This window comes from Dendrobates tinctorius, unplaced genomic scaffold (genome assembly GCF_039654945.1).
Source record: "Dendrobates tinctorius isolate UK_male_01 unplaced genomic scaffold, ASM3965494v1 ptg000114l, whole genome shotgun sequence".
NCBI lineage: Eukaryota > Metazoa > Chordata > Amphibia > Anura > Dendrobatidae > Dendrobates > Dendrobates tinctorius.
The window spans coordinates 24,127,648-24,143,352 of NW_027361782.1; the positions used below are offsets into that span (position 1 = coordinate 24,127,648).

At 42.5% G+C, this 15,705-nt stretch overlaps 1 protein-coding gene across 4 annotated transcripts in view; it reads right to left on the reverse strand.

Moving 5' to 3' along the window:
* LOC141101075 (connector enhancer of kinase suppressor of ras 2-like) overlaps positions 1-15,705 on the reverse strand; it is a 527,280-nt gene that overhangs the window by 180,214 nt on the left and 331,361 nt on the right. For 2 of the 4 annotated variants that reach the window (XM_073589904.1, XM_073589903.1), the window contains 3 exons: positions 13,802-14,004; positions 10,310-10,348; positions 7,543-7,630 (listed from right to left, as the gene is read on the reverse strand). In XM_073589904.1, the coding sequence (XP_073446005.1) occupies positions 7,543-7,630; positions 10,310-10,348; positions 13,802-13,923 (249 nt within the window). In that variant the 5' untranslated portion in view covers positions 13,924-14,004. The remainder of the gene's footprint in view (positions 1-7,542; positions 7,631-10,309; positions 10,349-13,801; positions 14,005-15,705) is intronic. The other 2 variants (XM_073589902.1, XM_073589901.1) reach the window with 1 other exon arrangement.

Sequence of the window (15,705 nt, forward strand, 5' to 3'; positions counted from 1 at the left end):
GGCAGTAGTATAGTTGTTATATTCTTGCACATAGGGGGCAGTATTATAGCAGTTATATTCTTGTACATAAGGGGCAGTATTATAGTAGTTATAGCCTTGTACATAGGGGCAGTATTATAGTAGTCATATTCTTGTACATAGGGGGCAGTATTATAGCAGTTATATTCTTGTACATAAGGGGCAGTATTATAGTAGTTATATTCTTGTACATAGGGGCAGTAGTATAGTAGTTATAGTCTTGTACATAAGGGGCAGTATTATAATAGCTTTATTCTTGTACATAGGGGCAGTATTATGGTAGGTATATTCTTGTACATAGGAGGAAGTATTATAGTAGTTATATTCTTGTACATAGCGGCAATATTATAGTAATAATATTCTTGCACATATGGGGCAGTAGTATAGTAGTTATATTCTTGCACATAGGGGGCAGTATTATAGCAGTTATATTCTTGTACATAGTGGCAGTATTATAGTAGATATATTCTTGTACATAGGAGCAGTATTATAGTAGTTATATTCCTGTACATAGGGGCAGTATTATAGTAGCTATATTCTTGTAAATAGGGAACAGTATTATAGCAGTTATATTCTTGTACATAGCGGCAGTATTATAGTAATAATATTCTTGCACATATGGGGCAGTAGTATAGTAGTTATATTCTTGCACATAGGGGGCAGTATTATAGCAGTTATATTCTTGTACATAGGGGCAGTATTATAGTAGTCATATTCTTGTACATAGGGGGCAGTATTATAGTAATAATATTCTTGCACATAGGGGCAGTATTATAGCAGTTATATTCTTGTACATAAGGGGTAGTATTATAGTAGTTATATTCTTGTACATAGTGGCAGTATTATGGTAGTTATATTCTTGTACATAGCGGCGGTATTATAGTAATAATACTCTTGCACATATGGGGCAGTAGTATAGTTGTTATATTTTTGCACATAGGGGGCAGTATTTTAGCAGTTATATTCTTGTACATAAGGGGCAGTATTATAGTAGTTATAGTCTTGTAAATAGGGGCAGTATTATAGTAGTCATATTCTTGTACATAGGGGGCAGTATTATAGCAGTTATATTCTTGTATATAAGGGGCAGTATTATAGTAGTCATTTTCTTGTACATAGGGGGCAGTATTATAGCAGTTATATTCTTGTATATAAGGGGCAGTATTATAGTAGTTATACTCCTGTACATAGGAGCAGTATTATAGTAGTTATATTCTTGTACATAGGGGCAGTAGTATAGTAGTTATAGTCTTGTACATACGGGGCAGTATTATAATAGCTATATTCTTGTACATAGGGGCAGTATTATGGTAGGTATATTCTTGTACATAGGAGGAAGTATTATAGTAGTTATATTCTTGTACTTAGGGAGGTAGAATTACAGAAGTTATGTAAGTGATGTTCCGCCTATTGAGTTATTGGCCATTATTCTTTGTGGATTTTTATTTTTAGACTGTATTTTGGCTGTAGGGTGAATCTTTTCAGTATAACATCATCTCCAGAATGAAAGCATACCCCACTCCTACAACATGTCATGCAAACAGCATTCCCGTGCAGCAGACGCCATCATTGCTCCTTGTACATGGTACTTTCATGCCATCCTTTGTGGTCTCCTCATCTTTATCTGTGGATTGATGTATGGGGTGCTATATTCTTGATCTGTTATTACAGAAGAATCTGCAGCTAAATTGGACAGAAGAGTTAACATGCAGCGAGCAGAAGAAGACAGGACGCGTTCTTTTTAAGTCGGCTGAACACGTTCAAAAATTGCCAGAGGCAAAGCAGACCTGACTAATTGAATGGCATTGTAGCTGCAGAAAACAGAGGAAGGATGCCGCAAGAACATCAAAGGCTATTCTGGCCATGAAGTGCTAACATGGAGCTTCCCATCTCCCCAGGTATTCACTTTCTCACTGCTCCACGCATTTACTCATTTTTTTCTTCAGTCTGTTCATTATTTTAGAAGAAATTCTGCCAAGTGAGAAATTAACCTACAAACTCAAAGTGCAGAGTGGAAGAGGCGGCCGCTATTCCTGGGTCTGACTTAGATGTCGTCTATTCCAGCTTGGAGATTCAGGAAAATCTTATTATCAGCCTCCCATGAATCATACACGGCTGCTCAGGACATCTGAAGACAGAGGAATAAGGGTAGTGGTCTCCTTTCATATTGAGAGAAATGTCTTGTGATGAAAAGTGTCCTTAAAAGAATAAAATAGCCAATGACATGGTCAGTTAACAAGACTGTTTTATAATTAGTGTTCATGTATATCGGGGCAGCCGAATATTAGGTTTATGCACAACTGCAACCACTGAAGGATCCTCCTCCTTGAGGTTCCTGGACTCCAGAGGCTCCATCAGCTTCAAATTTCTGTCTTCTGCTTTGTAATGGTATCTTAGCAGCTGATGTCCTAATCCGATGCTTTTGTCTGGCAGAATACTTCCACATTCTGCCTTTATCTGCATGAATCAGTCTGTGCTCTGTATCAGTCACAAATCTCTTCACATTGCGATAACCATGTGTGAAGACACAACATTTTATCTTAATTAACCATATGTGTATTTTCAGCAATCCAGGAGCAATAGTCTGATTTCCATATGCTGATTTTTTTTAATTTATGTGTTTCTTTCTTGTTGGTCAAGAGTCTGAAATGCTGACTCTTCTTGTAGGTAAAATTGATAGTTCTAAATGGATGAATGACTAATGTTTTGCATCTTATATTAGCTCTTACAACTTGTTATCTGATATCTTTGTAAGACAGTCATGCAGGGTCATTGAACAATGATGTTGTCATGATATGTCTGGCTCTGCATGACACGACCCGATGATCGGTCGGTCACAAAACCACAAGACAGACAAGGGGACACCGGGGATACAATTACAACGGTGGGCCCTATAATAGGGAACGGGGAAGTGGACACCTCCTGCACTCTCCTAAGGAAGAGCCCTGAACTCTCCTCACGTTCCCTATACAGGTTCTTTCAAACTGTTGCCGACCAGGATACCTCAGTCCCTCACTTGCCCTGCACCTATCCTTTACTAGGGAACTGGCAAGTGCGGACACTGGTCCTCACCGCTGTACTAATAAAACACCAGGGAAAACAACAGACAGGGAAAAACAAACAACACTTAGCTTGCTCTGCAGTCAAGCACAGGACCGCATAGTAAGGCACCCGGACACAGCTTCCAGCAGAAACACCAAGGCTCCAGATAAGCTGTAACAGCACTGCTCCAGATAGCACCTCTTTTCAAAAAGGTTGGTTAGTGAATGACCAATATTACCAACAGGGAGCTGCAGCAGCTTATGATCTTTTATAGGAAGGAGGGGGGAGGTCACCACCTGCTGACTAATTAAAACTGTAGTAACACCAGCAGCCACTGGAGGGGGAAAAACCCAGCAGCCGACCAACTACAGTTGTAGTAACACCAGTGGCCACCGGGGGCAAAAACTCATTAACCCCCGAGGGCCTGAAAGGAAAATGGTTTATAAAAGAGAATCCAGACTCTGCCACAGATCCAAGAATGGATCGTGACAGATGTTTGCTGATATGTTGATTACACATTGTCCGGACCATCTAGTTTATTGACTTATAAAACAGAGTAGGAAAACTATGCAAATAGATTGCATAATCAAACAACGCAAGTTGATGTCATCACCATTCTTCCCCTTTACCTGTGAATGCTGGAAAAAGGACAGTTGTTAACTATAAAAAGGGGTCATGACTCTGTTGTCAGGTGTCCCAGGACCAGGGGGCGCTCTAGCTTGCCCTTCTCCCTGGATTACTTCTGATGGTGAAGACGTCAGGGCCACGTACCTTGCCTTATCTCCTGAATCTGCACTCCATCTATACTCTACTCCCACCCAGAGAACAATGGAGTAGTAGTGTACCACAGTAAACCAACCAGATAAACAAGGTAATACAGACAGGGATAAAGGAAAATACCAATCATACAAATATACTCACATATAACAGAGGTATGCGCCGGGTAGTGAAGGATGGGGTTAAATCATAGTAGGAGAAGAAAGGGAATTATCACACACTCAAAACCAAGCAACAGTCACAGATAAATCCACCAAATGCCTACTCTAATAACCACCATCACCAACAACCTCCAGCCATGCAGCAAAAGCTAGCTCTGAGGTTGTCTGTTAGTCAGGACCCCTATGATATTGGGGATAGGAGTGGCTAACAGTGCACAGCTGAGAGCCTTAGCTCCAGGAGCTCTCAACAGAGCAGATTAACTCCTTCACTGCCCAAATAAATTTATACCGTTTAATATGAAGTAAGTTGAAGTGGTTCTATTCAGCGCAGGAGTAGGAAAAATCAGGCACTGCAGTCTTCTAGCTCCTCTTTGTCATGGTAACCCCATGATAAAAGTATAGATACCTCCATACAGAAATACCTCCAGACAGCCGAGAGATCCAGAGATCCAAAGAACCAGGACAGCAGCTAAGACATCATGGCTCCATCACGAGGGACACAGATTTGTCACTCTACAGGATGCCAGCTTAGGGGACCACAGCCCCGGCTGAAAGAATACAGATCTGCTCCACTGACCATCGCAAATCTATGGATACATTTGTAGTCAGGATTTGGACCCACCGGTCGTCTGAACCCATGGATACATTTGTGGGGGCCAGGAATGGGACCTGCCAGTTGCCTGGCTCCATGGAGATTTTTGGAGAAGCCATATGTGACCCTCCGGTCAACTGGCCTTGTGCCTCAATGGACTGTCATCTTCTTACACTTGTCATTACCCCCTCTCTCTCTGCGTGCCACAGGTGGGGGTAGTCGGCCCAGGAAGCACTTAGGTAACAGCTGCTCTTATGCCGGCGAGTCAGCGAAAGTGTGACTCTGTAGATTTGTTGCACGCTGGATATTTTGCTGTGACTGTTCTGCCTGTTTTGTGGTTTAATAAAGTATTGCCACACTGTTTTACTTTCACACTGTGTTGTCTGAGTAGTATTATGCCCACAAGGAATTGAGAGAGGGTGTTCAGCAGGATGATACCTGGTCCATGTGGTTTCGGCTAGTGGACTGGGGCGCTCGCTGACCTCCGTGTCTCCACACTGCTTATGTTTTCATGAAATATATAATGTTTTCATACGTTTGTCCAAGGCATTGCACTATGTGACATTTTTCAGCAGCAGAGACATCCATTTTCTTTCCCATATTGCTTGAAACCTGAGGCTGCTTAATAATGTGGAAGGTCCTTCTTAAGGATTTTCCCTTTAATTGGGCAGCTGGCAACTAATTATTACAAAGGTTTTAGATTTATTTCAGTGATCTGAAAACCTTGAGACGCTTACCTTAAATGACCTTTTGAAAAGTTTCACATAAGGGAGCAGAGACGCTGCAGAAACCACCTCACGGCGTGTCCACCAGCAGGATGGTGTGAGCACTTTTGAGGACATTCCCCATCATCAGACATCGAATACTGTTTATATCACTTCCTTCCTTGTACTGACGTTTTGTCGGATTTTTGCTATTTTGCTTCCTTTGTTTTTCCTTTTTATAGAACATTGGATATTGACTCAGGAATGGATCTGTCGGGATATTAGGACCCAGTGTTGGACTTCTGTTTTGCTGAGGGTTTTCCTTTGGGAATACATCATGTATGTCAATGAATGTTACACGGGACAATGTAACGCAGCGCATTATAATTTTTGCTCTGGGGATTTCAGCATCCATTAAGCTTCATAATCTGCACAGTGAGATGTGGAAATGGTCTCTGGAATATTTCACTTTCATCTTTGCTGTGTTAATGCTGCTTTTGTATCTTTCACATTTTCCCACTTTTTACTATAATCTCATATTAGAACCTTCTGGTCCGGAAGGAATTTCTCCCACTTGATACATTATTACCTATTTTATCATCCAGTAAGTATGACACCTTTGAAGCTAAAGCACCATCGAGTAAACGTGCTCCTTTTAACATCTCATTACTGGAGTGTAATACAAGAAGTGGAGCACCGGCTGGGCATGGAATTTACCTTTCAACTCTTTATATTAAAGAAACTTCCTATTATTTCCCCATTTATATTACGTTAGCCTTTATAACATTATGCGTACGGTCTGAGTCATTGATCCCCCAAAAATAGTATGATTGGCTGAGGGAGCCTATACTCTTTTACATATAGGTTACGCTGCTATATCATCCCTCATAGGGAACCTAATGGCTGTCTATAAAATGGCACTGTTCCCAGTAATATATACAGTATATATACAGACGCTCCTTGTTGAGGATATTGTCTGCATTGGCCATTATATGATCTCTATCCTACATTTTTCACCAGTTTTCCCCTCTGCAGACTCTCTCTCTCTCATTTTCTCTCATTTTCAGTTTTCCCTGAGCTAGTTGGTAGAGATGACCTGCTGTGATGTCTTCCATACACAGCACACACAGATATGGTGGATTCCTGCTCTCTGGCTCTATACAGCACATGTTCGGAAGCAGCATCAGCATAGAACACATTATACAATAGCACTTAGTAGTGTAGCTGTGAATCCCTCTCTTTGCTATGATGACACATTTACTAAACAACAGCATTATGGATCCCATTATACAGCAGTTTTGGGCTGTGTAGTCAGGAATCCAGCTCTGGGGTGAGATGCTACATTAGTTATAAAACAGCACCATGGAGAAGATTACACATCAGTACTGACTAGCACAGATGTAAATTCAGCTCTGCGGTAAGACAAAATAGAAAGCATCAGCAGCATGGTCATAACTTTACTGCACAATTCACTGTAGTGAATAAAGAGCTACAGTGAGATAAAACACTTACTAAAAATTGGCACCAACATAGTGGACATTATACATCAGTTCTGAACAGGGTAACTGTGCATCCACTTTTAAAGTTGGATAAAACACTTGCCAGAAAGCATCTCTCACATGGATAGCATTACACATCAGTACAAAGTAGTATAGCTGTGAATCCAGAGATGACATAAACTCATATTAGAAAGTGTCAGCTGCATGGAGGACTTTTTTCAGCAGTACTGGGCAGTGTAGCTGTAAATCCATCTTTGGTGTGAGATAAAGCATTGTGTGTGTGTGTATCTCTCTTACTATGTCCCTCCCTCCTCGTTCCCCTATCTTCTCCATAGACTTCAAAAGACAGCTGCAATCTGATCCCTCAGTGAGCTGCCAGGCTCTCCGGACTTTACCATGACAAAATTGAGCAGTTTTTCAGAGTGATTGATAAGTTCAGGTGGCAGGAGGAAGGAGCAGAAGGGTCTACAAGTGGAAAATGTCTTCAATGAAATAGCCGTTAGCATAGAATAGTAGGGATGAGCAGATCACTGGATGTTTGGGTTCATCGGCTTTGATCAAATTGTTTGGTTCGGGTACCAGAACTCTACCTGAACTTGAACCCGAATCCCATAGAAGTCAAGTCTCTCTCTAATGTCTGGCCATTCCCTGATATAAACACCACTTGCACAATCATGGCGAATAACCACAAGGTCCTTCCCACGCTATGACACCAGCCCACACCGTGACACCAGAGCTCGCAGTCTTACCTGCTGCACGATGGTGGTGAGCTCCAGGCACAATTGAACGATGTTATTTTTCAGCAGTGAATATTCCGTCACACTGACAAATGGAGACCTGGTGAAAAAGAGCACAACGCGTTACATACAACTGCTAGCAACCGGCATCTACAATGTAAGAACTGAAAGGCTGAGATACTTAGCACCGTAGTGCAACATAATTAGGCTTGGGCTCAGGAGGTCATTTTGTTGTCTAACAGTTGTCGGAAAATGTCACCATTACTATGACTGACACTTTACAAGTGAGTAGCAACATCACGGAGATCAGGTTGTAGGAGGGGTAGACCCAGAGCACCATTGCTGTGACCAGGTTGTAGAAGGGATAAACCGAGACCACCATCACTGTGATCAGGTTGTAGGAGGGGTAAACGGAGACCACCATCACTGTAACCAGTTTGTAGGAGGGGTAGACCGAGACCACCATCACTGTGACCAGGTTAAAGGAGGGTTAATCCGAGACCACCATCACTGTGACCAGGTTGTAGGAAGGGTAGACTGAGACCACCATCACTGTGACCAGGTTGTAGGAGGGGTAGACCAAGACCACTATCACTGTGACCAGGTTGTAGGAGGGGTAGACCTAGAGCACCATCGCTGTGAACCAGGTTGTAGGAGGGGTAAACCGAGACCACCACCACTGTGACCAGGTTGTAGGAGGGGTAGGCCGAGACCACCATCACCGTGACCAAGTTGTAGGAGGGGTAGACCAAGACCACTATCACTGTGACCAGGTTGTAGGAGGGATAGACCTAGAGCACCATCGCTGTGAACCAGGTTGTAGGAGGGGTAAACCGAGACCACCACCACTGTGACCAGGTTGTAGGAGGGGTAGGCCGAGACCACCATCACCGTGACAAGGTTGTAGGAAGGGTAGACCGAGACCACCATCACTGTGACCAGGTTGTAGGAGGGATAGACCTAGACCACCATCTCTGTGACCAGGTTGTAGGAGGGGTAAACCGAGACTACCATCACTATGACCAGGTTGTAGGAGGGGTAGACTGCAATCACCATTACTGTGACCAGGTTGTGGGAGGGGTAAACCGAGACCACCATCACTGTGACCAGGTTGTAGGAGGGGTACACCGAGACTACCATCACTGTGACCAGGTTGTAGGCGGGGTAGACTGAGACCACTATCACTGTGAACGGGTTGTAGGAGGGGCAGACCGGGGAACACCATCACTGTGACCAGGTTGTAGGAGGGGTAGGCCGAGATCACTATCACTGTGAACAGGTTGTAGGAGGGGGTAGACCGAGACCACCATCACTGTGACCAGGTTGTAGGAGGGGCAGACCGAGAACACCATCACTGTGACCAGGTTGTAGGAGGGGCAGACCGAGAACACCATCACTGTGACCAGGTTGTAGGAGGGGTAGACCGATACCTCCATCACTGTGTTGGATTCTGATTTACCCTCATGTCTAGCGATTGCTCTCTGTTCAGTGTCCATTGTGAATGGGTCCTGGCTGAACACTTTGTGTCATGGGGTATCCTGGTGTCCACCCAGGTGGTAGATAGCCTGATGTCTAGTGAAGGTCTGGGAGATACCAATAATAGGATGACAGCGGTGAGCACTGCATTCTGGTGCCGCATACAGGTACTATAATGCCTCATTCACACATCAGTATTTTTCATCAGTATTTGTATGGCAAAGCCATGAGTGCCATCAAAACACAGAACTGATGTGAATCTTTCACTTATAGTTTTCTCTATAAGTTCCACTCCTGATTTTGGCGCACAAACCAATGATGAAAATACTGCACAAATACTGATGTGTGAATGAGGCCTAAAGAGGAGGTGGGAGGGCGGCAGGGAGTGCGGCTGGTGAGCATCAGAGGAACCTGGCGTGAAAGCTATGGCGGCAGCAGAGCTGACCGTGGTCCTATTAGACAGAAGAGTGGCCAAGAAAGACTCCTGGACACCGAGGGTGAGCTCGGGTTCACACAGGCGCATGCAAAATCGTCCGTTTTTCAGCCAGAAATAGTGGATTTGTCCTTCTTGTTGATGACTCTGTGTTCATTTTTCAATTTTATAAATAATAAAAAGTGAAATACAATTTCTTATCTGTATAGCTGTAATGGATCCATGAAAGACACAATGTTATGCTCCCATTGACTTATCATGGAGTAGTATACGGGCCAAAGTGGTGCACGCTGCGACTTATGTCCTGCAGACTACCTGTTCATCCTGAGCCTACTGATTCATGAACAAAATCCCAGGACTGACACACAGGCAGATCACAGATGGGACAGGAGAGAGATGGAACTACAAGGTACATGGTGCAGTGCTCTAAATGTTTCCCAGGTCTTTGAACTATGTGTTACTTACTGCCAACATCAAATCAAATCGTAACCGTCATATTAATTTCTATTTCATAAATCAATAACACAAAAGAAGATAAGAAACTTTGTAATAAATCTTATCAGAGAAATCCGCTTCTTTCTCCATGAGGATGGGTCATTCATTCTCAAAATTCTCAATTCACGGGTAAAATCTGTATTCAGTGAAGACACATTGTTACGTTACTGAGACCGGCGTTCAGATTGTTACAATAAGATTCTATGTAGATGGGAGGGGGAGCTGGAGGCGAACAGACAATGGCAGGTTCAAGTCCCCTAAGGGCACTAAAAACTCCAGTATAAAGTGAGAAGAAAATGTTTTAATAATGTGAGCTAAAAAATAAATAATTAATAAAATAAATAATTAAAAAAGAAATAATAATAAAACACATACGGTATTTGCTTGGTATCGCTGTGTTCGTAAAAGTCCGATCTATCAAAATATAAAATAAATGAGCTAGATTGGTAAATGGCATAATGAGAAAAAAATTGAAACACCAAAACTACAGTTTTTGGGATGCTGCAATGTTACAAGAAAATGCAATAAGAGGTGATCAAAACATTGTATCTCCCTAAAAATGGTATCAATAAAACCGTCAGCTCAGGGCACAAAAGCTAAGCCCTCATCCAGCTCCATTGACTAAAAATTGAAAACATTATGGATTTCAGGATATGGTGACGCAAGAATTTTTTTTAATAAATTTCCACATTTTTTTCACCACCTATATAAAAAAAAGCAACTATCCATGCTTGGTATCTGCGCACTCGTCCCGACCTGGAGAATCACATTGCCTGGTGAGTTTTACCATATAGTGAACATGGTAAATATAAACCCTCAAAATCAATTTGAGAATTGTGGGGGGGTTTACTATTTTGCCGCACATGGAATTTTTTTTCCTGCTTTACAAGGCATCACACGATAAAATGGATGGTGTCATTCAGAAGAACAACTCGTCCCACAAAAAAACAAGCCCTCATACTGCTATGTGGAAGAAGGGATGGAAGAAACGAACGGGCAAAAATGGAAGATCGACCAGTCAGGAAGAGGTTAAACATTAAATGAATGAAAGTACATGACATGTGATTCATCCCCATGCACCCTGTGTCAGGTGCAGTACATCAGCTGCACATCGTAGACCTGCATTAGGCCACATCTGTTTCATGGCACTTTGGACAGGTTTCTAAGACACTGTGGGGTGCGGACTCATGGCGCAAACTTTACAACAGGGAACCTTATTGGATGCTTGTACTGAAAACATGATCATCCGGAGGTCTAAAAAAAGGCAGAATTTATTCTGAAACTTTAACACTTTTCTTCTTTCGTCCTCCTATATTGTATTTATTGGATTTATCTTTCATGTGCTATTTGTGTACCCAACATAGGAGGCGATCAATGAGTCATTAGCAGGAGGTGCGGCTGTTACGTGTGATTGCTTCTTTGTATCACTATTTCTACAATGGATTTTCAGCCGTTCGTGACCGGACTGAAACGCGTGGTCGAACGGCTTCTTGTCCTCCTTTGTCTTTTATGGTCTGTGTCTTTCAGAAGATTCAATAATGAGAGATTTTATCACATTTTTGATGCTGGAGAAGGTTTAGCCTTGGGTCTACGCTTATGCTGCCATCATTGTGCACAGGGTGAGCGGCCACTTCTCTTTTCCTACAAGGACTCCCAGCAGAGATATTACATTTTGTTTTCGGCTTCATTTGCTCTTCGGGAAGTTGATACTGGAACCGTTTCCCCTTCACGTTACATTTCTGAGCCGTTACTTCTGGGATACTGTGGCCGTGCCGCAGCAATGATGTGGGAAGGGCATTCGTCTAATGGCATTGTGACTGTAATCAGACCGGACGGAACCAGGTCAGGCCGAGCGCCTGCGGCTCAGCTAACGTGTCATCAGCGGGAATCATGAATGCGTCCTCTCCAGCGTCCGTGCTCCCATTCACATCTCTGTATGGAGCAACCCTGGGAAATGGGCGCCACTCACATTATTGTCTTCTTTTGAGGGAATCATCTGTGGAAGTGATTGGCTTCAGGGAAAACGATCTGTGGATGACGAGAATCCAGACGACCACAAGCAGCTGGTGGAGTGACGGACAGAGGAGCTGGAGTCAGGGATCTTCCTGCAACCTTAAGTATTTCTAAGAGATAGCACCTATCTCAGAATTAACCGCCATCTACTTAAAAGCCAGTAGTCAGTAGACATTTTACAGCTCACAGCTGAGGGTTTGTTACATTGTCTTGGCAGTTGGAAAGCTAAAAACATCATTGGCAGAAATCTCTCTTCTGTCCTGATAATTTGTAACAATGTATCAATCAGTGCAGGTAAAATGTATCAGTCGGGAAGTCAAGCTTTAAGGCTATGTGCCCACGTAAGCAGAATTTTCCTGAGAAAAACCGGACTCCTTCGCAGGAAATCCACATTTTTTTCCTGTTTTTATCGTGTTTTTTGTGCGTTTTTTGTGCGGATTTTTCTGGAGCATCCTAATACAAGGAACATATTGGCAAATCCGCAGATTTTCCGCAAAATTAATGAACATGCCGCGTTTTTTTCCACAATGCGTTTTTTTTGGCAGAAAAAAACGCAGCATGGGCACAAAAATTGTGGAATGCATTCTAATAATGGGATGCTTAATGTATGCATTTTTTAAGTGTTTTTGCAGAGAAAAACGCTAAAAAAACGCAAAAAATCCTGAACATGGGCACACAGCCTGAGAAATCTTTCTGCTGTCCTCATTTGTTTGTTACAGTGTATCAGCGCATGGAAAATGTATCAATCCAGAATCCAGTATAAACTTATTACCCTCACCCACAAAGCCCTCCATGGCTCAGCACCACCCTACATCTTCTCCCTTGTTTCAGTATACCACCCTACCCGCGCCCTCCGTTCTGCTGATGACCTAAGGTTAGCATCCTCTATAGTCAGAACCTCCCACTCCCGTCTCCAAGACTATACACGTGCTGCGCCAGTTCTTTGGAATGCACTTCCCAGGTCAATACGATTAGTCCCCAATCCCTACAATTTTAGGCGTGCCCTGAAAACGCATTTATTCAGACTGGCCTATCGCCTCAACACATTAACCTAATCTATCCCTGTGTGGCACAGCCAAAAGTTTTACCATAACCAGGTTCCCCGCATCATGTTCCCACATGCTTTATGCATCCATTAGCCCTCTGTGCCTGTACTGTTACACACTTATGGCTGGTCCATACAATCAGGGTAATTGTTACCACCCACCTTTCGTGTCTCCCTTTTTTCCTCATAGATTGTAAGCTTGCGAGCAGGGCCCCCATTCCTCTTGGTATCTGTTATGATCTATGTGATTATTGTTATGCTGTAATGTCTATTGTCTGTACAAGTCCCCTTCTGAAATGTAAAGTGCTGCGGAATATGTCGGCGCTATAGAAATAAAATTTATTATTATAATCCAAGCTCTGAGTTCAATCCTTTCCCTGAGTCAGAATACTCTAATTTATCATATCGCCCACAATGCATTGCATCAAGAGTAAAATGTGACATCTTGCAGAAAACCAGTAGAAGTCTCCCTGCAACTCTGGATGTGACTAGTAGATAAAACATGATAGGATTCAGATCAGTACAAGATAAGTAAAGCTAAATAATTCCACAAATGTATCAACGTGCAGAACATCTAAATTGTATAAATCCTTTGTTGTATTTCTTTTAGCTTCTTCTCATGATGCATCAGTTCCTCCTGGGTGGAGTTTAGTGGTCACATGATTGAGGGAATAATGTAAGGGGTGGAGTCTGACATCTATTTGTTGTGTGGGAAAATATCTGTCAGAGGAATAAACCTGCAGGTCGCTACAAAGTAACAATGATTGCAGACACATGTACTCACATATAGACACACCGGATGACATTACCTGTCCAGCCAGGCTAAAAGATTCTTGGCAGCACCAATCAGATCCACTACGGAGGTAAGGAAGTCATTTGGAAGTCGGCGGGAGGCCCTCCCATCATAATGTCCGCTCCGCCTTCTACCCATTATGAAGTTTTGTAGATTTTTGGCTGATGCATTTAGCTTGTGAGAGAGCGTCCGCAGGTTCTCCGTCTCCAGGCCATAATTCTGCAAGAAGAAAAGAAGAGTCATAAGATGATTGTGTCCTGCATGTTCACCAGTTTCTTCTGTTGCAGGTTCTAGCTCTTAATTTGTAATTGACTCTGAGCTGATGAGAGGTAACTAGGTGCTATCATGTCTCCTATGCACAGCACAAAGGGATGGATTTCTGCTCTTAATTCTTTAATCCACAGAGAGAAACAACAGCATGAAGGAAATTATACAGCTGTACAGAGCAGTGTAGATGTGAATCCAGCTCGGGGTTAGGGTAGGCGACTTGTTACAAAGCTCAGCATGATCTTTTAAAGCAGGGGAGGGGAACATTTTTTCTGCCAAGGGCATTTTGGATATTTTTGCCATCCTTCGGGGGCCGTACAATCTCCCCCGTCCTGGGAGCTGTATCCCACCACCTCTCTGTGCTGGAAGTTGTATGCGGACAGCTCATTGTGCTGGGAGCTGTAACTTGACACCTCTCTGTGCCAGGTGCAATTTGATGGTGCTAAATAAGTAAGAATACTAAGTTACTAAATACAAAAATATATTACAAAGATAGATTTTATTACAACAAAGAATGTCCAATATATACTGGGCACTTCACACAATAATCATAACACTATTATCCCGTACACAACTGTGATGAGGGAAAAGGAAGAGATCCCAAAATAAATGATAAAAACAATAAACTTTATTGATTCAAGTAAAATACAATATTAAAAATATATTAAAAAGCACAATGCTGTCCAAGGCACACTGAGCAGAGAAAAGTACCAAAAATGGTGTATAACACATAGCTAGCCATGAAAATAGTTCACAGAAGATACAGTCACAAACTGCTATGAAAGTAACAAATATATATACCTCATATATGTAGATATAAAGTGCAATTCAATGTGCCATAAGTATAAAAGTATCTACATGAAGATGTAAATCACTAGCGCTCACAGCATATAAGTGATTAAGGCAGAGGAGCCTATAAAAGAAATATAGTCATATAGGGGTATTATAACAAGGCTAAAGGATGTGACAGCAGTAATATTTTAATCACCTAATAACAAGGACAAAATGACAGCGTGAACACAGCATGAGACAGAAAGATTATTACCTGATGTAAGAAACGTGACTGCTCAGCATCCCCTCACCCCGACGTGTGTTTCGCCACCAGCTTCTTCCGGGGGCTTGTCAGGGTGAGTGGTATCTGAATATTTATAAGGCAGACAGCCAATAAGAAAGGGAAGGGAAAAGCGGTACAGAAACAGCCTTCTATGGCGCATGATGCAGTGTAGATGTGAATCCAGCTCGGGGTTAGGGTAGGCGACTTGTTACAAAGCTCAGCATGATCTTTTAAAGCAGGGGCGGGGAACATTTTTTCTGCCAAGGGCATTGTGGATATTTTTACCATTCTTCAGGGGCCGTACAACTTCCCCCATCCTGGGAGCTGTATCCCGACACCTCTCTGTGCTGGGAGTTGTATGCTGACAGCTCTCTGTGCTGGGAGCTGTAACTTGACACCTCTCTGTGCCAGGTGCAATTTGATGGCGCTAAATAAGTAAGAATACAAAATTACTAAATACAAAAATATATTACAAAGATAGATTTTAGCAGCTCAGTTCAGGAGGAAAAGTGGCTCAAAAGTGAAGAAAGAAGAAGATTTCTCTGATAATATATATTACACAGTTTCTTATATTCGTCTGTAGTATTGATTTATGCAAT